Source organism: Solanum lycopersicum, chromosome 4, assembly GCF_036512215.1.
Source record: "Solanum lycopersicum chromosome 4, SLM_r2.1".
Taxonomy (NCBI): domain Eukaryota; kingdom Viridiplantae; phylum Streptophyta; class Magnoliopsida; order Solanales; family Solanaceae; genus Solanum; species Solanum lycopersicum.
This window is the reverse complement of record NC_090803.1, coordinates 61,031,063-61,053,890: the sequence shown is the minus strand read 5'-3', so window position 1 is coordinate 61,053,890 and position 22,828 is coordinate 61,031,063. Positions and strand designations below refer to the sequence as shown.

The 22,828-nt window shown below is 37.7% G+C and overlaps 1 protein-coding gene across 3 annotated transcripts in view; it reads left to right on the top strand.

Annotated features, from left to right (window-relative positions):
• The window catches only part of LOC101258364 (midasin), a 45,525-nt gene that overhangs the window by 9,122 nt on the left and 13,575 nt on the right, over positions 1-22,828 (top strand). For 2 of the 3 annotated variants that reach the window (XM_010321828.4, XM_010321827.4), the window contains exons 10-48: positions 458-580; positions 658-742; positions 814-910; positions 997-1,122; positions 1,196-1,252; positions 1,350-1,526; positions 1,607-1,732; positions 1,807-3,558; positions 5,050-5,117; positions 5,390-5,585; positions 5,758-5,862; positions 5,957-6,262; positions 6,760-6,953; positions 7,058-7,112; positions 7,438-7,588; positions 8,081-8,154; positions 8,597-8,744; positions 9,930-10,028; positions 10,168-10,268; positions 10,377-10,466; positions 10,544-10,609; positions 10,723-10,887; positions 10,975-11,182; positions 11,264-12,159; positions 12,300-13,793; positions 13,927-14,110; positions 14,188-14,256; positions 15,216-15,298; positions 15,379-15,720; positions 15,975-16,101; positions 16,176-16,255; positions 16,340-16,422; positions 19,298-19,436; positions 19,530-19,619; positions 19,886-20,012; positions 20,127-20,281; positions 21,449-21,562; positions 22,228-22,389; positions 22,560-22,739. In XM_010321828.4, the coding sequence (XP_010320130.1) occupies positions 458-580; positions 658-742; positions 814-910; positions 997-1,122; positions 1,196-1,252; positions 1,350-1,526; positions 1,607-1,732; positions 1,807-3,558; positions 5,050-5,117; positions 5,390-5,585; positions 5,758-5,862; positions 5,957-6,262; positions 6,760-6,953; positions 7,058-7,112; positions 7,438-7,588; positions 8,081-8,154; positions 8,597-8,744; positions 9,930-10,028; positions 10,168-10,268; positions 10,377-10,466; positions 10,544-10,609; positions 10,723-10,887; positions 10,975-11,182; positions 11,264-12,159; positions 12,300-13,793; positions 13,927-14,110; positions 14,188-14,256; positions 15,216-15,298; positions 15,379-15,720; positions 15,975-16,101; positions 16,176-16,255; positions 16,340-16,422; positions 19,298-19,436; positions 19,530-19,619; positions 19,886-20,012; positions 20,127-20,281; positions 21,449-21,562; positions 22,228-22,389; positions 22,560-22,739 (8,894 nt within the window). The remainder of the gene's footprint in view (positions 1-457; positions 581-657; positions 743-813; positions 911-996; positions 1,123-1,195; positions 1,253-1,349; positions 1,527-1,606; positions 1,733-1,806; positions 3,559-5,049; positions 5,118-5,389; positions 5,586-5,757; positions 5,863-5,956; positions 6,263-6,759; positions 6,954-7,057; positions 7,113-7,437; positions 7,589-8,080; positions 8,155-8,596; positions 8,745-9,929; positions 10,029-10,167; positions 10,269-10,376; positions 10,467-10,543; positions 10,610-10,722; positions 10,888-10,974; positions 11,183-11,263; positions 12,160-12,299; positions 13,794-13,926; positions 14,111-14,187; positions 14,257-15,215; positions 15,299-15,378; positions 15,721-15,974; positions 16,102-16,175; positions 16,256-16,339; positions 16,423-19,297; positions 19,437-19,529; positions 19,620-19,885; positions 20,013-20,126; positions 20,282-21,448; positions 21,563-22,227; positions 22,390-22,559; positions 22,740-22,828) is intronic. The other variant, XM_010321829.4, reaches the window with a different exon arrangement.

Sequence of the window (22,828 nt, the reverse complement as noted above, 5' to 3'; positions counted from 1 at the left end):
CTCTCAAACTGGTCGACTTTCTTCCTACATGTTGGCACTTTGATAAAATTTAAGTAGAAGTAGGTTTGGGTCTTCGAAGTTCTCAAAGTACTTTCCAAGATACCTTCACTATTGTGTTAGTCACTTGTGTCTTTGGACAGTCTGGTCTTCTCCAACAATTGTGAGTACGAGTTGTTGGCAGCATTATCAAACTTTGAGGGAGGCAAGCTCCAAATTAGAACTGACAAGATTATGATGTATGGCAACTACAAGCTTGTCCTTTAAATGTTCCATTTTTTTTGTAGTGTCTCTAATGACCCTTTGCCATGGTACTGAAACTATTTTTTGCTGTATATGTTACTGATTTCGATAGGACTTCACTTTATTGGAAAATGTAGATCTTGTTATCTATTTTACCCTTCTCATTGTTTTGGGTTGCTTTCCCTTATTAGTTGAAAGTGGCATTATTCTTTAATAGGTAAGAGTTCTGTTAGTGCGCTTTGGCGGAGAGTGATGATTGCACCTTCAAGTCATCAGGACTTGCTGAAGATTGTGAACAAGTGGTATCCAGAATTGGAGTCTCTGGCAGCAGAACTTATTGGTATGATATGTCTATTTGTTCTTGATAGGTTGTCTACCTCTACAATATCTATTTAAATCCGTGGTTGCATCTTGCAGGAACATTTGATAGAGTTAATGAGCTAGTAGGATGTCATTTTGGAAATGGTGCCTTTCTAGGTTCTCATGGAAGGTTTTCACTAAGGTAAGCTCTGTCATGACCCTCATCTGAATCTGTAGAATATTGTCGGCTTTAACCATGCGTATGAATTGCAGAGATCTTCTCAAATGGTGCAAGAGAATTGCAGGTTTAGGTTTTCATTTTGGCGGGGATGGTCTTTCAGTTTATGCACGTGAAAACATATATAAGGAGGTCTAACATGATAACTAATGCTCATTTCATTTTTCTTTGCTAAATATTTCAGTTATGCTAAAAAGGTTGATGATTTGACTTTGTAGGCTGTAGACATCTTTGCTGCCTTTTCAACAGCTGAAAAACGGTTGGCTATAGTGAAAGAGATAGCTAAAATGTGGTCAGTAGGATCCGCGGAGACTTTATATCCCATTAATAGGCCTGTTGTTCAGGTATTTGGTATTTTGTAATGTCATATTCTCATTGCTGTATCAGCTTCGTTTTCTTATTTGCAATGCTCTGCAGGAACTGGCGTCTGAGCTACGTATAGGGAGGGTTGTCCTTAAGCGCAGCCACAGGGTTGTGAGTGAAAAATTTCTGAACTATTTTGTTCGTTTTTTTTGATAAAGCTTGATATTTTTCTTTTGCGCCTTTCTGAATTTATTTATGATTGTTATAGACCTGGGAAGAGAAGAAGCGGTTCGTTGAGATTCGTAATTTAATCCACGTTCTTGAGAGAATAGCTTGCTCTGTTAAGTATAATGAGCCAGTTCTTTTGGTGGGTGAAACTGGTACAGGGAAAACCACTCTTGTACAGAGTCTTGCATCGAGACTTGGTCAAAAACTTACAGTCCTGGTATGTTAGATAAAGATCTATGAGCAATAAAATTTAAATTTGCATTTGACAGCTTCACTGAACGACATATTATTTTGCAGAATTTGAGTCAGCAAAGTGATATAACTGACTTGTTGGGTGGATTCAAACCAATTGATGCTCAGTTCATCTGTATACCCCTTTATAAGGAGTTTGAGAACCTATTTACTACTACATTTTCTTCCAAGGTTATTTTTGAGATTTTACTTTTCTTAATGTTTTTCTCGTCCTGCTTAAACAATATTACAATCTATTGTTTCAGGAGAATGGAGATTTTCTTGTACGTTTAAGAAAATTTGTTTCTGAAAGGAATTGGAAGATGTTATTAGGTGGATTTCAGAAAGGTGTCCGAAAGATAATTGAAATAGGAAGATCTGGGTCCGGTACAAAACGGAAGAGACCTTTGGGTGATGAACTGATAAAGGCTTGGGAAACCTTTTCCCTGAAACTAGATAAAGCACGTTTGCAGATTGGTGCAACTGGTGGAATGATATTTTCTTTTGTTGAAGGAGCTTTTATTTCTGCACTTAAGAATGGTGAATGGATACTGCTTGATGAGGTGAACTTGGCTCCTCCGGAGACCTTGCAGCGAGTTATCGGTGTACTTGAAGAAGAGACTGGATCTCTTTGTTTGACTGAAAGGGGTGATGTTGATTATGTAAATAGACACCCGAACTTCCGCATATTTGCCTGCATGAATCCTGCAACTGATGCGGGGAAGAGAGACTTGCCTGTATCGTTAAGGAGTAGATTTACAGAATATTTTGTTGATGATTTGTTGGATGATGAAGACCTTTCTTTGTTTATTAGTCAGTTTATTGATGAGGATCATTCAAATAGAGAACTAGTTAGTAAAATTGTGCAGTTCTATAAAGCAGCCAAGAAGCAATCTGATGATAAATTACAGGATGGTGCTAACCAGAAGCCCCAATATAGTTTAAGGTCTCTTTACCGTGCACTAGAATACACAAAAAAAGCAAAGAGAACTTTCGGTCTTGCAAAAGCCCTTTATGATGGTTTTTGTATGTTTTTTCTGATTGCATTAGATGAGCCAAGTGCTAAATTAATGAACCAATTGATTACTACATATTTGTTAGAGGGCAAAATACCTCCACAGATTTCCTTTGATGCTTACTTGTTAGATAGAGGAAACTCAGGGTCTGATGATTTGACAGAGAGCTATGTTTTGACCAAGAGTGTCAAGGAGCATATTAGAAACTTGGCGCGTGCCATATTTGTTGGAAGATACCCAGTTCTGCTTCAGGGGCCAACATCTAGTGGAAAGACGAGCCTTGTCCAGTATCTTGCTGCGATCACCGGTCATGAGTTTGTGAGGATCAATAACCATGAACACACTGATCTACAGGAGTACCTGGGTTCCTATGTCACTGATGCAAATGGGAAGCTTGTCTTTCATGAGGGTGCACTTGTTAAGGCAGTTCGAAACGGTCATTGGATAGTTCTAGATGAGCTGAACCTTGCCCCATCGGATGTGTTAGAAGCTTTGAACAGGTTGCTAGATGATAACAGAGAGCTTTTTGTCCCTGAGTTGTGTGAAACTGTTCGGGCACACCCAAACTTCATGCTGTTTGCCACTCAAAATCCACCTACCTTATATGGTGGACGCAAAATTCTCTCACGAGCATTTCGCAACCGTTTCGTGGAGATCCATGTCGATGAAATTCCAGAAGATGAGTTGAGCACAATATTGACAAATAGGTGTGAAATTCCAGAAAGCTATTCTAGGAAAATGATTGCTGTCATGAAGGAACTGCAATTGCATAGGCAGAGTACTAAAATTTTTGCTGGAAAACATGGTTTCATTACTCCACGCGATCTGTTTCGTTGGGCTAATCGTTTCAGGGAATTTGGGAAGTCCTACGAAGACCTAGCTCGTGATGGTTATTATTTGATGGCTGAGAGACTGCGAGATAATGACGAGAAAAAAGTTGTCCAGGCAGTTTTGGAACAGCAGTTGCGGGTTAGACTTGCTGAAGATGATATGTACAAGCAGGTTTATCTCTTTTTCCTCACAACATACCTTGCGTATTACATAGTTATAAGTTTTTCTCTTATGGTTGTTATTGATGCTGGGAGATTCTCTGATTTTATGGAGTTACCACTTTTACCTCCCTTGGCTTTTCAAAAGATATTGCAAGGAATCTCATAATGAAATTATTGTTTTGCTTGATACCGACTTTAAATGATGAAAGAGCAAGTCTCAGCACACCCTTGTGGAGCATTGATGCAGTCCCAGAAGGGAATTACATCTCTTTTTTATTATATCAAGTAAATAAGATTTTATGGACAATAAAAAAAAAAGAGAAGAAGAATAAAATAACAAGAAAAGAGAACGTTACAGGATCATATGGTTTTCTACAAATGAACAAAATCCTTCTCTATTCCATCAAACGCTCTCCTATTTCTTTCTATTTTGGAGGGGGGGGGGGGCTTTTCTTCCTGAATTGCTAGCAATGCTCGATATGAAATTATTTGGGTGACTGAGAGAGGGCGAGTGAGCAGATAAGGCTGCTAGTTGGACAATAATCTATGGTGGGGGTATAAATTGTATTCAATTAGATGGAAATTGGTGTGGGGTCATTGCTGAGTCATCATCTGGTGATTAAATTTTATTTTCAAAAGCAGCTGACAACTTTTGAAGGGCAGAAATTGTAGTTAGAGGAGCTATTGCATTACAGGCACACGGGTCTTCTTGTTTTAGTTGACATTTGATAACTTTATGTTCTTGTTTTTTTAATCAATTACTTAGACCCTGATCAAAGGGACCTTTCCTGAAGTTGGCATGTAGTTGAATTGTCGGATCTGAGTTCTTTATCAGATTGATGTCATATTCTTTTCATTGTGAGTTCCTTATCAGATTGATGTCATATTCTTTTCATTGTGTTCCGTCACTTTTTTCAAATCAAAGTTATGTCATGATGACCTTTCAGTTTTTCTTTTTGTGGATTAACTAATTATAGTGAAGTTCACAGTTAATCGTCCACTGGTTATGTAGTCTGTAAGGGGGAAAAGTTCTTTGGGATTTGAGGTTTAGGAGGTATCTACAAGACCGGGTGGTTGGAGAATTTCAAAATTTGACTGGATTGCTTCACCAACTAAAAGTTCTTAACTGAAATCTTATTATTGGAATTTGTTGCAATTAAACACCCTTGCCGGGCTGCCAGCTTCTCATTGTTGTTCACCCCTTCTTCCGGTATAACCTGATACTACATATTGATTTGAACCTGATGCTGTCTGGAACAAAACTAGCACCTTGATTCGGATAGGATAATTGTCGTGTGTCAGATTTGCTTTCATCTCTCTTATGTACTTGTTTGATATTTCTTTTTTCTGATTAGTGTTAAATGCAAGATTTTTATATGGTACGATAAAGACCCTACTAGTTCACTTGGTTCTGTTACTTCTATATATGCTCATGGTAGTATGTAAATACATAGTGCTACCAAATTGCTTGAATAAACTGAGTTATGATTTTTGGGTGCAGGAAGGAGGAGGTAGAGATAAGATCTTGGAGGTTATTAAGCATTCAGGAGTTGCAGGACAGCTGAACAAGTATGTGTTGTAAAGTAGTTAATCTTTAACTCGTACAGTGTGAGGGATAAGAAGATAGTCCTGGGATAAAATCGTGGTGTCTTGTTTGTTGCCAAGTTTGGGATAACTTGTCCCACAATTTATACCATAGCGATGGGATAAGTTATCCCACATTATCCAAGGATATTAATCATAGGATAGTTGATCCTAAGATAACTTGTTCCTAACCAAACGACCCCCAAGTTCTTTTTTGGCTGGGGTTTGCTTCATTTTTTTAATTTTTTTTTTTGCAGAATTGTTTGGACTAGAAGTATGTGGAGGTTATACTTTCTTGTTGAGCGTTGTTACAAGCTGCGTGAACCTGTTCTCCTTGTTGGTGAAACGGGGGGAGGGAAAACCACTGTTTGCCAGCTGCTTAGTATCATTTTGGGTTCAAAATTGCACATTTTGAATTGCCATCAATATACCGAAACATCTGATTTTCTTGGGGTTAGCTTACTTTGCCCTGTTTCTTTGTTTTTTCTTTTGATTGCAATACTTGTGTTTGTTGGTCATGGTAGATTCTATCATCCGATTTACTGTCATTGTTTATGTATTTCATGTCTTTCTTTCTTTCTATATATATCTTATAAAAATGGTTGTTTATTGATATCCTGACCAGGGTTTCTATCCTGTACGAGAAAGATCGAAAATTTGTACAGATTTCAAGCACCTTTGCGAGAAGTTGATGCATTCCAAGGCTATTGTAAACTATCCTGGAGATACTGTATGTTTATTTTCATTCCATATTCTGGTTGAAAAGATGTTCTTTTCTTTATTAATTAGACACTGATGTTTCTTGTCACATATATGCTCCGCAGGTGATTTCTTCAGATATCAATCATGCTTCTTCCACTCTTCATAAGCTGTCTGTTATCTTATGTAGCTACAGGCAGAGTCTAGTTTGTCATCCTGATGTAACTAGTCAGGATGTCGACTACATTGGACAACTGAATTTGGACTTGGTTCAACTGTGCCAGAAATGGCAGACCATTTTTATGTGGCAAGATGGACCTCTTGTTGAAGCAATGAAGAACGGAGAGTTATTTCTTGTGGATGAAATCTCTTTAGCTGATGACAGTGTACTTGAAAGACTAAACAGTGTATTGGAGCCAGAAAGGAAACTGGTGGGTAACTTATATGGTTTAAAGTGATAGTACACAGATCATTTACATTTTAATTCACCTTCCATCTCAAATAAGAATGCCAAAATGAAGTCTTTACTTCATTGGTTGAAATTAGTTCATACTGTATTTGTATCACAAATCTTGCATCATCTGTAAATCTCCTAGGAGGGTCTGGTGCTGTTGTTTTGATGCAATTTTTTCTACCCCATGCTGTTTATGTATGTCTAGATTTTTACGAGAGCTTGTTTATGCTTCTTGTTTGTTTGGGCAATTTTTCTACCCCATGCTGTTTATGTATGCCTAGATTTTTACGAGAGCTTGTTATGCTTCTTGTTTGTTTGGGCGCGGTGTTCGCTGGTTGACTCTCCTGCTTCCTCATTACATGCCACCTTTTCTTATCTATCTTGTTAAAAACTTGGCCAAATTTCTTTTGATTGTCCGTTGTTTTCCTTTACATTGGTAATTATTCATTTATTCTATATGTGGTATTTCTGCAGTCTTTGGCTGAGAAAGGAGGGTGTGATCTCCAGAAAATAACTGCTCATCCCAACTTTTTCCTACTCGCAACAATGAATCCCGGTGGTGATTTCGGCAAAAAAGAATTGTCTCCTGCCCTTCGCAATAGGTTCACGGAGATATGGGTGCCACCTATTACTGAGTTGGATGAGCTTAATAGTATTGCTCTTGAGAGGTTTGTAAATGCTAAAGTTTTTATTTTCCATCAATTCCTAAAGATGGCTTGCTTGGCTCGGGTCATAAATGGTCTTGTTTGATTTGACAAACTTCGTTTTGCAGCATTTCAAACACAAGCTTTAGTGTGCTGGTAGATCTTATGATGAAATTTTGGGAGGTATGCAGCTTCCTTGTATTATATAACCTTAGTTTGTCATAAGGCTTGCATGCATGCACAGCCAGTTCCACTTTTATCCACGCGTTGGTCGGTCTTATAACACTCGAAATATCTAGAGCTATACGTTGGTTGTGGTCGTAGTAGCTTTGATGATTCTCTGTCACTGGCTTTAGTTAAGTTAGCTTGATTTCTGTTTTGGGTGATACTCACTTGACTATGCTTGAAAAGAAAATCAAGTGACAGATGCTGTATGTCCTTCTTATCCTTTTTTAACACCTTTAAATCTTCATGGTATTATGTTTGACATACTTTTTCTTTAATTCAGTGGTTCAACAATTTACAAACAGGAAGGGCACTTACCGTGAGAGATCTTCTATCCTGGGTATCCTTTATTAATGTGACTGAGAGAATTCTTCAACCAGAATCTGCGTTCCTTCACGGGGCGTTTCTTGTTCTGCTCGACGGTCTAAGTTTGGGTTTGTGAACTTTCCAAATATTTTACTACTAAAGCTTTCTGTTTTTATTGGTTTAACAGTATTTGAAATGTAGGTTTTTCATATAGGGTCATGATACCAACCATCTAATACTTCTCATCTGTTGATGCACTCGTATCTTCTCCACTGGTTTTTTATTTGCCTTGCATATGCATGATTGGGGTTTCATACCATTCTTATATACATGGCTTCTGCACAAGTTTACCTTATTATTATCTTATTTCCATTCTTATATACATGGCTTCTGCACAAGTTTACCTTATTATTATCTTATTGCTCAATTATATCAGCTATACTACTAATTCAATTTCTAGGAATCTCTTCTTTGTATCTTGAGAAAAATGGCTATTCTTGTATAGGCTTCCATGAGATTTTACGACTTCATATGTTCCTGCTGGTCAACAATGTCTGTTCTGCACTGGGGATTTTGTTTCTCTTTTTTTTCTTCATTCTGTTAATACTTATTTTACTCAGGTACAAATATTTCAAGGACAGATGCTGCAGGGTTGCGAGAAAAATGCCTTTCATTTCTTTTAGATGGACTAAAGGTCTCATCTTATACTTCTTCACATAATAAATCATTTCTTTTTTGATCAATCTGTTTGAAAGATTTTACGGATTTAAACGCAAAAAATGTAGATACAATAAACATTATTTTTCAATCTTGAGTGGTGGCTTTTCAAATTTTTGTCATCTCTAGAAAGGTTAAATGGAATAGGTCCGTCTAGACGTGCTCTGCTCTCACAGAAGAGTTAGCTGGGCTCCACATTTTCAATAGAAATGCAAGGAATAAGCTATTTTGTCGTAAGTCACAGAGAAGTAGAGGGGAACGTATATTATCATATTCCTGTAATTTTCCAACATTTGCTGTCTCTTGGGAAATGAAATACTACTACTTGATCATCCTGGTCTTCACATGCTTGTTTGAGGTACTTGTACTGTTTCTTGTAACATTTCTATAATAACAAGTATCACCGTTCGCCATTGTAGGAGCTCAATCTTAGTTTTGATCGCTCTAATATTTCCATGCTGGTGCCTTATGGTTGGGCCGATCTGGGAAGATCTGCTGTTGTAGAGTGCAGTGATACAATGCAATGTGATAATCGCTTTGGGATTCCTCCTTTCTATATTGAGAAAGGTATGATGTACTGGGTATGATCTAAAAATTTATCATGAGAAATTTGGCTGCTGATAATGCTTATTTGCTTAGCAGATTTGATAACCATATAGGAAAATATTGTGAAAAGAAATTACTGCTTTACTGCTTTTAAGTCATTTGGGTGGAAGTAGAACCTCGCTGTTGCTGAAGAGTTAATGATGTTGTTCATACTGTTCGTCAGATGAACAGTTGGGGCTTGTCGATTCCCTTTGTAGGGGTAAATGAGTAATCTTTTAAGTGATGGGGTAGACCCCGTATATAAGCCATACACCAAAAGCAGAGAAACTTTGCCAAAATTTGGTTCTTTAAGAAAGAAACCCAATTATCTTGAACTTGTTGATCCTGAATCAAATACATGTATTTGTGTTATTGGAAGATTTCTTTTATTGACAATGAGTCTCAACAATTTTAATGCATCTAATTCATAGTTGACTTCATCTTAAAAAATGCATCTAAGTCACTGGTGGTAACTTCTTTTTCCGGTCATAGTGTACATTAATACCCGTTATACTCTTAGGGATCCCCATCCTGAACACGTTAAAAATTTTGCCTTTGGAAGATCAAAGCAGGTTGCCACATGGGTCACTGTCCTACCAGAGGACAGTATCTTCCTTCGAAATTGTCATATTTAGTGTCTGAATTGTTCAGCTGTCAGAACTTACGGATGTAAAGCAAACAAGTTTTTCTTAAGTTGAGGTAACTTTTGAGCTTCATAAAGAGTAGAGACGGTAAATTTCTAAGCACTGTACGAGAATTTAGCAATATTGAACAACGGACTCTTAATTTCAGAGATAAATTTGTTTGTATTCTAATGATTGTAACTTATTATAGCCACTTGAACTTGCTTCTTCTGTGATCAACCGCTTTATTGATTTCAAAGTCTTGGCCAGAATTAGTCTGAAGACACTCCAATTATATTCTGGACAGTCTGAAAAAAATGGGCTGAAGTAGTGATCTAGATATCAAGAGATGTCAATTCTTGACTATTTTTTGTTCCTGCAAAGTTTTCCCATTCAAATAAGTGTTAAAACTTCGTACCTCATTATTTGTTTATTTTTTATTTATTTACAGACTGTCTTTGCATGTTTCCGGGTTAACAGTTAAAGGTGGAGTCAAATACTTGTGTTGCTTTCTTTTTACAATGTTGTGCTTAAATCTTCTTAGGTGGGAATTGTTTTGCTGGTGAGAAATTTGAGTTTCTAGCACCAACGACCCGCAGGAATGCATTGAGAGTGCTCCGTGCCATGCAGCTTGCTAAACCGGGTAGACTTCATTTTATAAGGGAATTGTTGTTCCATTTTGTTCTATGTATAAATACACACATGCCATATTTGCTGAAAATCGCTCAAAGAATTCCACTGGTCTATGAAGTTGCCTGACTTTGTAATTTCACTATCTGTAGTTCTGTTGGAAGGGAGTCCGGGCGTTGGAAAAACAAGTCTCATTGTAGCCCTTGGCAAATTTTCTGGGCACACAGTAGTACGGATAAATTTATCAGAGCAGGTCAATAAATCTATTCGGTTCCCACCTCAGATTTTTAGTATTTTTTATAGATGTTGAAATATCTCTGTAATTATACATTCTTACTGGTGTGGACATTGACATACACAGACGGACATCATGGACTTGTTTGGGTCTGATTTACCTGTGGAGGGTGATGAAGGGATGCAATTTGCGTGGTCTGATGGAATTCTTTTACAGGTGTGTTTATGTTCCTTCAGTAGAATGGCTTGTTTCAGTAAATCAAAATAATTTGCATTAATTTGCTGTATTTCCAGGCTTTAAAGCAGGGATCATGGGTGCTTTTGGATGAACTCAATCTTGCTTCACAGTCTGTCTTGGAGGTCGAAATCTACACTTTTACCTTCATACGTGTTCTGTTTCTATGCAGCAGTTATCTTATTCTCTTAATTCCCTCACTTAGTTAACCAGTTTTTTATTTTTATTATGAAAACAGGGGTTAAATGCTATTTTGGACCATCGGGCTGAGGTATTCATTCCAGAGTTAGGTCGTACTTTCAAGTGCCCACCTTCTTTCAGAGTTTTTGCTTGTCAGAATCCTTCAAATCAAGGTGGGGGACGGAAAGGTCTTCCAAAGTCCTTCCTCAACAGATTTATGAAGGTCTGCCTTGCCACTGTTTACAATTGATTGCAGTACATGAGTGAATGAAAGAGTTACTAGGAATTATCTCATGCTTGTTGGTTTCAGGTTTATGTCGATGAGCTAGTTGAGGATGACTATCTTGCTATTTCTAGTTCGCTGTATCCAACAATTTCACGTTCTCTTCTCTCTAATCTGGTTTTATTTAATAAGAGATTACATGAAGAAATAATGTTGCTTCACAAATTTGCTCAAGAAGGATCCCCTTGGGAGTTCAATCTCCGAGATGTAATTCGTTCCTGTGAAATCATAAAAGGTCTGTTCTTTTGTTCTTGACGGCCTTTTCTCATATCAGTCTTACAGGATTGACCTCAAATACTTGAATTTCGCTTTTCAGATGCCCCAAGTATATCAGAATCTGATTGCTTTCTGAATCCTGTTTATGTTCAAAGAATGCGGACAGCTGTTGATAGATTGGAGGTCTTAAAACTTTATGAACAGGTATTCAAAATGAAGCCCAGTATAAATCCTCATCCGCGGGTTCAGCTGAATACCAAGTATTTGATTGTTGGGAATGTATCTATCGAACGAAATCCTTACCTGTCACCTGGAGTGTCCAACAGCGACCTTAAAATTTTGCCTGGCTTCCGGAATAGCTTGGAAGCTGTAGCACAATGTGTTAAAAAACAGTGGCTATGCATATTAGTTGGACCTGCATCCTCTGGTAAAACTTCATTGATACGATTGCTTGCTCAGCTGACAGGAAATGTACTTAATGAGTTGAATCTTTCTTCTGCAACTGATATTTCTGAGCTCCTTGGAAGCTTTGAGCAACACAATGCTGTTCGAAAATACCGTCTTGCCATCACTTGGATTGAATCCTTCATAAATGAATATTGTGGTCTGCAGCTTGAATCTTCATGCAAGGAATTTATGATGAGAAATGAGCTGTTTATTCTGTGGCTGTCTTTCTTATCAAGCATCAAGCACGACCCTCCAACAAGTTCTTGCTCTTCGTATGTTGATACTTGGAGGACGAAGTACTTTGAGTCTGCCTCTACGTTGGTTAACATTATTGAACATCTAAAGTTGGTGGTTGAGGAAACATCATTGCCTTTGTCTTGGTCTATGAAGGATTTGGATTCAACTCTTGCAATGATCAAGAAATTTGAAGAAGGTCACTCAAAAAGGACACATTCCTCGAAGTTTGAGTGGGTAACTGGCATGCTTGTAAAGGCTATAGAAAATGGAGAGTGGATAGTATTGGATAATGCAAATCTCTGTAACCCAACGGTCTGTATGCTCTCTCTTCCATGCATGGTCTTTTAACTTTTCATTTTTTTTTTTTGCAATCTCTATAGTGTGTAAAATGTTAATCTTAAGGTGCTGTGTCTTGTTTACAATGGTTATTTGGTACCTCTTGATTTGTGCAGGTTCTTGACAGGATAAATTCTTTAGTTGAACAATCTGGATCCATCACCATAAATGAATGTGGAACAGTTGAAGGAAAGCCTGTAATTCTTCATCCACACCCTAAGTTTCGGATGTTTTTAACAGTTAACCCTCTAAATGGTGAAGTTTCACGTGCAATGAGAAATAGAGGGGTTGAAATTTTTATGATGGAGCCTGATTGGTTGTTTGATGACAAATGCACTGAAATTGAAATCGAGCTCGAGAATGCAAAGAGATACATCATTCTTTCTGGGGTACCTTCTGGTAAGTTAGTTGATTTGATGGCCAATGCCCACATGACTGCAAAGGTTGAAGGTGCACTGCTCAAAATTAGGATCACACTTCTTGAACTTGCACGCTGGGTGCAGTTGTTTCAGCAACTTCTTACAAACGGTAACCAGCTTTCATGGAGCTTGCAAACGAGTTGGCAGCATACATATGTTTCTTTATTTGGTGTTGATGGAGGCAAGAGTCTTGTTGATCAAGCGGGGTTTCCCATTTCTCTAATACCAAAGTTTCAGGACTTCAACTCCTCTCAAGCTGGCTTGTTATCTTTGCCAGGGGGATGGCCTGCACCCCTGAAATTGAGGGACTATCTTATATATTCTAAAGAAACTTGTATAAGGCAAAATTGCATGTACCTCGAGTTCCTGGGAGCTCAGACTGCCTGTTATTCAACTTCTGCTGCATTACGTAATGCACTGGCTCCTACTTCTGTCGTTAGCTCACTCGTGATGGATACACGGCTCTTGCATGCCCTGATGTTTCCTAAAAATGCAAGCTGTCAAGCTGATGTTTGTGGCGGGGCAAAAGAACTTAACTTGGATTTAGCCCGGGAAATGTTGTTGTATGCTGCGAATTGGGTATTTGAACAGGCTACTGAAAGTGATTACAAGCTTTATCTTCTTTGGTTTTCCCATGTTGGTTCTCTGTTACAACAATATTCTTCATTCTTTAGTTTTTATTCCTCTATTCTGGCAAAGGAATTGGAACATCCAATATGGAATCAGATTTTTAGTTGTCGTCACGAGATTGTGTCTCATTATTTTGTTAATTTGGATACTTGTCCAATACCTTTGCTTTCAGTAGAAGTGGTTGATTTAGCGCCAGCTGACAATGTATTGAAATCCTGCAGTTTTCTTGTGAACGCCATTAAGAGTGTTAGATTACTGAGATGTAGCCATCTGCAGTGGAGCTCTGAGATAGGTTACAAATACAGTAGTGAAACACAGTTCTTTAAACCTGTTTTGAGATCTCTTCAAGAGTTGGAGAAGAACATACTTGAAATGTTTGTCCAGTCACCTTCTTTTGATGTGCTGTTCCAGTTGTACAGTAATCTCCTAGAACATCACACTTTACTATGGACAGGCATTGTCACTTCTCAAAATGAGTGCTTGCTAATTTCTTGGAGATCTTTGATGAAGGAAGTTTCAAGACTGTCGGATTTTTTCCCAAAAGAAGTAGAGACGTTTCAGGTAAGTTGTCTTGGTTTAGCTCGTCACTTTTGTCTGTCTTCGCTATGCCTTATTCTTAATTGATTTGTTTCTTTGTTCTCCTTTTGTTTTATGACAATGAGTTTTCACTCTGTTTCAACTTCTACTTATGTAGAGAGATGTGGAGATTTTGGACAAGTTCTCAAAAAAATGGCCTTCACAGTTGCAAAAGTCCTTGTTGTGGGTCCATGGTGGGCATCCCTATCTGCCTCCTTCTGCTGAATTATATGAGAAATTGTGTCAGCTACTAAACTTTTGTGAACGACTTTGGCCGGGGAAGAGAAAAATCAGGGAGCTAGGTAGCTTTTCTTTGATCTTTTGGCTACCATTTTTTTCCTAATTTTCAGTTCTCGGTCTGACCCAAATATTTTTGTAGCAACGGATGATGTAATAACTGAAGCTGCTCTATATTCTAATCCAGAACTACGGCTCCTTGCCATGCAAGGTACACATCTTATCATTTGGTATTGTTGCTATCTCGTGTGATCTGGTCACATTTCATTGCGTTACATTTGGTACTGTGTACAAGGGCAAGAAGTGGGTTCCTCTATTCTATTTAATTGTTCTTGTCAAACTTTCTAGTCTTATTTTCTTTTGGTAATACATTCATGAAGTAACAAAATAAGGATCTACTGGTTGTTTGGATGGTCGTTTAGTTATGTATAGTTGTGGCTCATAGCAGTTAATTATTTGGTTTGATTTAAAGTTAGCAGAAAGGTAGTTTTGGTTTTAAATTGTAATTTTTTTGGATTCTGCTGTGTATTCGTAGCTTTGATTTATTTTGTTGTAAACCTACAATAAATAAATTAACTATATGAATATTTCTTTCTCTCTGTTTAGTTAGTCTTTTAAATGACACACCTATGACATGATATCAGGTGGACAAATTCTTGGAATCAGTGTAGAGTTAGCTAAAGATAGGGCACAATGGTAGAAAATCCATGTAGGTGATATCTTCTGGGTTCAAATATCGTTGCTACCTGTTACAAAAGAATTTTCACATGCTTGTCCAAGAAAAATGATTCAAGCCTACCGCATATGAGCGGCTCTGTTGCGTGATAAATGTAGAGTTAGTTTAAGATAGAGTAGCTAAAGGTAGGGTACAATGGTAGAAAGTCCATATAGGTGATATCTTATATGTTCAAAAATCGTTGCTACCTGTGACAAAAGAATTTTCAAATGCTTGTCGTAAGAAAAATGTTTCAAGCCCACATGTGAGCGGGTGTGTTGCGTGATAAATAATGCAACCATCTCTTCTGAAATAGATGGTGTGTGTCATCAAAGTGGTGTTAGTCTAATGTTCTAATCTCTCCTAGCAATTTAGATCACAATATACAATACTCTTGGTGATAGGATGCTTTACTTGTTTTGGATCTTATCTGACTGAATATGATTCTTGGTAAGGTGTCTCTATGTCATCTTTTGTCATGGCAAAAGTTGATGAAAACGGTATCAGACCTGTTGAGCAGTTGGAGGAGATGTACCAGGTTTGCTTGTTACCTTCTCCTATCTTTTTCATTGTGTGGATTATTTAGAATTATGGTAAGTGTATTCATTTCTTATGCAGATGCTTTCCAGAAGGTTTGATTTTGAAAAAGAGAAGGTGGAAGAGAATATCAGGAGTATTAATCAAGCCCCAAGAACATCCATTTTACCTGCTTGTTGTGTCTTCTTACCTGACATGTTTTGTCAAAGGTCTAGCTTTGATTGTTGGCTAGAGACTTTACCCATAGCTGATGATGCCAGTTTTTTCCTTGATACAAGACTACTTCAGAATCTTTCGACATTTGCTTTAACTGTTGAGGAGGAACAATGCCAGAATCTTTCGCCAATTGCTTTAACTGATGATGAGGAACAATGCCAGAATGTTTCGCCAATTGCTTTAACTGATGGGGATAAACAACGCCAAGTAAGATTTTCTTTTCTTAACTATATCAAGTACTTTTGTTGGGGTCTATGGGGAACAACCTCTCTGCCACACACAAGGGGCAAGGTATGTGTACATCCTACCCTCCCTAGAACTCACTTTTGGGATTACACTGGGTATGTTGTTGTGGGTGTTGTATATCATGTACGATTTTTCATCATGATGCGTTAAATAGTCTAAGATGACATTCATGTGGTGCACCCAATAATACGGTATTGTCTTGTCCAATCAAACAGGCCTTGGCTGGTCTTATTAAGTCAGCAATGGATTTTTCTTTGAACTTCTCATCAAGGTCTCCAACTGACTTTTCACCTCACCAAAAAATTTTGTGGACCCTCGATGCATGGAGATCTATGGATAGAGGTCAGTAAAATCTTTGTAAATTGGTCATTACCTCATTATAATATCTACATCATTCTTTTTCTCTGTTCAAACAGTGAGTGAACAGATATCCAGTTTTGTTCTTGAAATGTGGTATATATGGCATTCATCTTTGTGGACGCCAACTGTTGCTGAGGTAAACCGTATGATGCATATATACTGCAAATTGTTTTACATCTTCCAGTATAATATCTGTATTTATGTTGTTACGGTCCTGCAGAACCTCTCATGGCATAAATGTGGCGATATCCTTCCTGATGAGCTGTTTAAGCCTTCAAAAATGGCAGCAATTCAGAAAATCCTGTAAGTTCCTTATTCGTTTGATGTGTGTAGCTGTAGGGGCGACAATTCAGCTAGGGTGGGTCTTCTTTCGGTACCAATTTCCAACTAGTGATGAATGTTTGTATACATGCAAGATACAGATATGGAGGGGGAGAAATAGAGAGGGTTGAGAAAAGATATATGTGCATATATATGTTTATAGGAAGAGGATGGGGTGGTGATGATCGTATTGCTGTTCAGTTTCCAGTGTGCTATTTTGGCTAAGCTTCATGCATCTTGGATCTTGCATTTCTATTTCCGTGCCCCACAGTTTCTCATGGTACCACAAACACAAAACTGCCGAATTCTAGATTTTTTTTTTAACAGAAGTGAAATTTTATTGATGAAACCAGCACTAAGTTGGTGTTATAGCTTACATCCAAATAAGCTGAAACCAAAAGATAATTTCCTTCTACGTGTGCAGGAAGCTAATAAAATTTACGGAGGTTCAATACCATATACCAGTTCTAGATTAAACCATTAAATGATCTGTAGTAGGCAGTCAGTTTTTATTTTAAGACAGTATCTTTTTGCCTTAAAATGCCTTTCTGTTCCTTCCATGAAGTCCACCAAGTTGTGGTGGATAGTATACCAGGTATTCTACATCTTCTTACCTAGGCCCTTCCTGTTCCTGCAGCAGATAAACTCGAGTTTAGTGTAGGCATGATAATCCCAGAATGTTGAAAACTAGACAACATAGTGATTTGCATTTTACCCAGTACCTGTGCTGGTGGGAGGTAACAAGTAACCTGTGAGCCGGGGTGTAGGACATCATGATTATCAAAACATATTGGTGGCCGATACTTACATTTCCCTCTCCATATAAGTTGCATTATTGCTCTTTGTAGGTTGTCTTGCGTTAGGCATGCTTCCTTTACAATGCATCTTCATGAAAACATGCCCCTTTATAGGAAGCTCTTGATCTTCAAATCCTTTTCCAAGGTCGTGATGGAATCTGCTTATGGCCTTGTTGCATGGTATAATAATGAAGTCACTCGCCTTTAGAAAAGTTAATCTGCACCTCCTCCAGTTATTAAGGTGTCATCTGGAAAATATGTTCCACCTGTGCCTTCTCATGAAGTACTCGCGTTCCAGAGAAGTTGATCCACACTTCCATCTCCAGGTCATTAAGATGTCATCTGGAACATATGTTCCACCTGTACCTTCTCTTCTGTCTCCCACAGTGAAGTTTGATTCTTGTGCCATGTTGAACACAAATGGGAATTGCATCTTTGATGGTAAGTTGTGTATCCTGTTGTCATCTGAGAAGATGTTTCCTTCCATTGCCAATCTTTTTATACAGAAGTAGCCACAGTGATTGGGATCTGTTCCTGAATATCACACTTCATTAGGTCCATGGCCCAACCTTGTATGGCACTCATTCATTAAACCAAATTTCTCTTTCATCACTAAGCATATCGAACATTTTCTTCCTGGTTAAACCTCCCTAACCATTTTATTTAAAGACTTGTTTTGTACTTGTAAATTTTTGTCTCCCATTCCTGAAACATTTAATGAACTCATATACCTTATTTGGTCTGTTTCTGCATATAAGTGTAAGGTACTTAAGCTGCTTCGGTTGCCACATCCTTAATCCATCTCCCTGAACAGAAAATTTGAGCATCTTACTTAGGCCCTCATGACTAGAATATAAGTTGCCTGGACTCTTCAGTTTCGGTGCTGCACCGTATTGACACGATGTGTTTGTGGGTGTGGGATCCTTACCAGATCTAGTCGATCAATTTTGGGTACTTTGACCCGAATGATAGAGAAATTAGAGACAGATACAATGATTGGTGGAGTCCAAACAAAAGCTACACTCCTCCAAAAAAAAAGAAAAAAAAGAAGCCACACTGAAATCATAATATAGGCTTATATTCTTTTTACCGGTAAAAGATATTTACAGGTCAGCATGACTGTTGAATGCGCAATCAACTCATGCAGTCTGTCACGACCACTATGTTATTTGCAATAGCCATGTTACACTAAAGAAACAGTCAAGAGATGCATATGTACTTAATAATGATTACAGAGTCAAATTCCTTCCTTTCCAAATAGTCCACCATAGTTTAGGCTTATTTTTATAATACTATTTTTAGATACTTGTATTATTTTTAGCTGCATCTCCGTGCTCGTATACAAACACTGAATTTTCAATTAGATTATGAAGGATTCTTCCTCTAGATTTGCACCTGTATCGGACACCCGTGTCTTAAAACTCTCCTTGTTGCAAAGAAACCTTCAGCTGAGCCTTTTTTGAGCACTGATATCTTAACTGTGCTATCAGAAACAAACTTCCTACCTTCTCAAGGTAGGGGTAAGGTCTGCCTACACTCTATCCTCCCCACACCCGTGGAGTTACACTAGGTTTTTTGTTGATCTCAACTGCGCTATTCTGCAGTTTAATTGTTCTGTCGCAGAACCCGGTTCTTAGAGCAATTTGATAAAGAAATCTCATTTTACATATTAACATGCTTGTCCTTGGTGAAGTTGGTGATACATTATTTAATTAGATCTTGTACATTTTGAAGATTGTTTGCAATTTAAGTTCTTCTTTTTCATTTTCTATGTTGATGTTTGACTAGCCACGGAGTTTAAGAAATAAAGAAAGAGTTTTAGACACAACCAAATGTACACTTAGAGCTTGCGGTCTTAAACAGACTAAAAACATCTTTTTCAAGGATAGAATGAGAAGTTCAAATTCTAAATTTTTTGGTTATAGACAGGTGTCATTCTTTTTGGAACAAACTAAAAAGGAAAGGGTGTACATAGCGAGTACCTTTTGTTTGAAAGACTTAGCTATTTTTTTTCCGAAGTTTTGAATTTTTTTTTCTAATAAACTTTTCCTCAAGCACAGATTTGGTACATTTGCCATCAGAGATTACCCGGTGCATAGTCTCAAAATGAGAGCTGCTTCCCATTATCTTTGGCAAGGTTCTCTGGAAGTAGACACAAAAACTTTTCTATTATCGACTGCGCGGTCCCTCTTCCAGAAGGTATGGTCTCCTTTAGTTTTGACGTGTTCAGTTTCCAAATTAGTGCTGAAGTGATATTTTATGATCTATATTCTCTGCTGCATGTGCTTTCAGATGATTTTTGCACACAGAAAGTCTTTCGAAGCTGAGAAGTTTGATAAAATTAAAGCTTTGTTTCAATCTGCTACGCAGGAGATCATCACGGTAATTATTCTCCTTATGGCCCATTTGAATGTATTCTGTAGGCAGGATAGCTCTATAATATGTTCTTTGCCCCATTTCAACATTTTCTTCCATAGCTGCTATTCTATGACAGAGAAACTAAACATCATTTATCTTATTTAAAATAGCGTCCTTGTAACCCATTATGGGATGTTGGTTTCCAATTGGACTTCTCAAATTGGGGACATTTACTATTTTTTTTTGAATCTTAAGTTTGTTTATAACCACTTTTCTTTTGTGTGTCATAGCAAGACCAAATTGAGATCATGCTTTCCCTTCTTGCATCATCAAATCACAAGATCATCTCATCAGATGATATGAAACCTTTTGTTGAGCCTTTGCTTCAAGGATTGTATCTCCCATGCTCGCCTGAGGGTGAGTGCATTAGAATTGTCTTTTCTCAGGGTTCCACACTTGTTGGTCATGTCTTTTTTTGGGGGGTCTAAACTATTTGTTTTATTTTGTTATTTTTTCCTGTTTCTCTTGCAGCCTTTACAAGTAGGATAGGAAGTGTGTGGTTGCTCATTGGGGCCTTCCGCTACCAGCTTCTGATTTGCTGCACTGATCTGGATCCAACTGCAAAATACTACTTAAAGTACTCTAGAGTCGTGGAAAAGATATCATCTCTTCAGCTCGAAGCTCAGGTAAGGGATATGATAAGAATTGGTTACTTGAACAGAAAACAAGAAAATAATGCAGAAGAGAAAGTACAACGATAGAAGACATGAAATGAAAGATAGGTGAAATTTGAGAATATAATCCCCAAATTTCGAAATCAAATGCCGAGAAACCTAATTAAACATAGAACTAATTTTATTTCTAGTAGCCAGTATCCAATTACCTCTTTGATGTACAAGTAAGAACTAAGAACCAAAGATATGAGGGATGGGTTAATCAAACTTCTTGGGCTAAATTAATATCTCAAAGTGGGGAATGGAAACAAAACAAAATTTTGGAAGTATGGATGGGTTAATCAAACCTCTCTCAAGGATCTTTCCCCAGATCTGTTCCTCATTTGTGAGAACCCTGAAAATAGTGTGTGTTATTGCTGGACAGAGGAGGGAATTTTGGAAGGATGGATGGGCCCATTCTTGGGCTTTTCTTCCACGATAAGAATCTTCTTGATTTCCCGCTGAAGCCTGTCAACCTTTATGGGAAGTAACGTGGGATGCTATCTTGAGATCAATCCTTATATCTCTGTTCTGGAGTTGAAGCTGTCAACCTTTAGGCGATGTGTGTGGAAAATTCTGATGTCTTGATGTCAATAATTTTCTATGTGCTAGAGTTTTCACAATATGAACTTGGAGAGTTGAGCAATTGAACTGGAAGAACTATAAATGTAGATGCTTACATATTTGAATTTGCCTGTCGCCTTAAACACTCCCCCCCCCCCCCCCCCCCCCACTCGCAACACACACACACACAAAAAAAAAAGATACTGTTGGCTACAATATTCACACTGTTCCAAAATCCTAGTTTGCATGTATAGATAATGTAGTTGTGTCTGGCATATGTATTTCCTACGTTCTTTTATGGAAACAAATCAAGTCTTACCCATGCTAATCTCATCTGTGAATAGTGTTTCCAAAGGCCACCTTTTGCTGGGTTGGACTATGTGACCTAATCATTGTTAGGCTAATCATTCCTCTTTTGTTTTTCGAAATGGTAAATGTAGATGATAAATATTTCTTGTAAACAAGAATGCAAGTTTATTTTGATCCCTCATTATATGGATTAGTTACATTATAAAGTTAGTGTCCCAGTTGTATGCTTTAATTCACTGTCTTTATTCTATTGTTTCCACACTTCAGGTACGCAGTGACTGTGTCCGTTTGGCTGGATCTTTTCAGTTGAGGGAACAAGAAAGAGATAGATCTACGTTGCTGGAAGATCTCCATGCTGAGCGGAAGAAACTGGAAAGAAAGGTCAGGAACTTAATTAATTCAGTTTGCTCTTATCCTTGGTGGTGGATTTTTGATCTGCGCTCTGTAGTAGTTGTAGGTTGCACTAAAACCATATTTACAAGGGTACCGTATAATCTACTGTCCTGCTTCTAATGAATCTAAAACATAAAAAATTGTGACAGTCATATGAGTACAACTGGTTACACCAAAAAGACAGTCAAAATACAATTCAATTTGACTTGCTTCATACTCTATTTCTGCACTCTCATAGCATATAAGATTCCTCTCCTTCCTGATTGTCCACCAAATACTTGCTGGGACCATTCTCTATCTGTTCCTCTTCTAGGCCTGCACTCGTACTTCTTCCCAGCTGAACATTCTGTAGAGTGATCACTTGAACAATCTAAAATTTGTCTGCCTCTGGTCCCAGCTTTAGGAAATGAATCCTGTGGCCTGTTTCAGCATTAATAGCTAGCTTCTGAGGTTCTAATCAATCCTCATTATTTATTCTTTAACCAATGCAGGACACTCTAACTGAGTTTTACATTTATTCTTGACCTGCTGGTTGTTTGGTATTATATTTATATGTCAAGTAGTTCTAATCAATCCTTATAATTTCTTGGAAACATGATTTTATGTGGTCTAGATTTATTTATGCCTGACAAATTTAGTGTGCCTCCTATTAGATTGTTTTCCGCGCTGAACCTGAGAAATTCAAGAGAATGAAGGCAGAATGCGATGACTTCCTTGGGACTGTTGATAAAATTGTTACTACTACGGTTGGTTGGACCCAGAATTTTAAAAGCGTAAGTGTGGAAGAGATGTCTGGCAAAGTGCGCAACTGGCAGGTAATTAATCAAGTAGATAACTGTCTATTCTCTATTAGTTTTGGCATTCCAACATAAATGTTTTCACTGAAAAAATCTAGTTTACCTCTAATAAATTTCAAACGATTGGATGAAGCTGTGTTGGAATGTCAATTTATTGTACAATGTCATACACTTAATTCATATTGCAGGAAACGGCTACAAAAGCCATAAAGCAGTTATCAAATGAATATTCTTCATACATGGATGTAATTCAGCCAGTCCAGACAGCTATATATGAAATAAAATTGGGATTGTCTCTGGCTTTTTCTGGTGCCCTGAGTGAAATGTATCTGGAGGAACTAGGGAAGTTTGATATAGATTCTGTTCTGGTATTGTCTTTCATTCTTTTATTTATTTTTGGTAAGTTGTCTTTCAATTCTTTTCCGATATACATATTGACTCTCTCTGCAATTGTGGA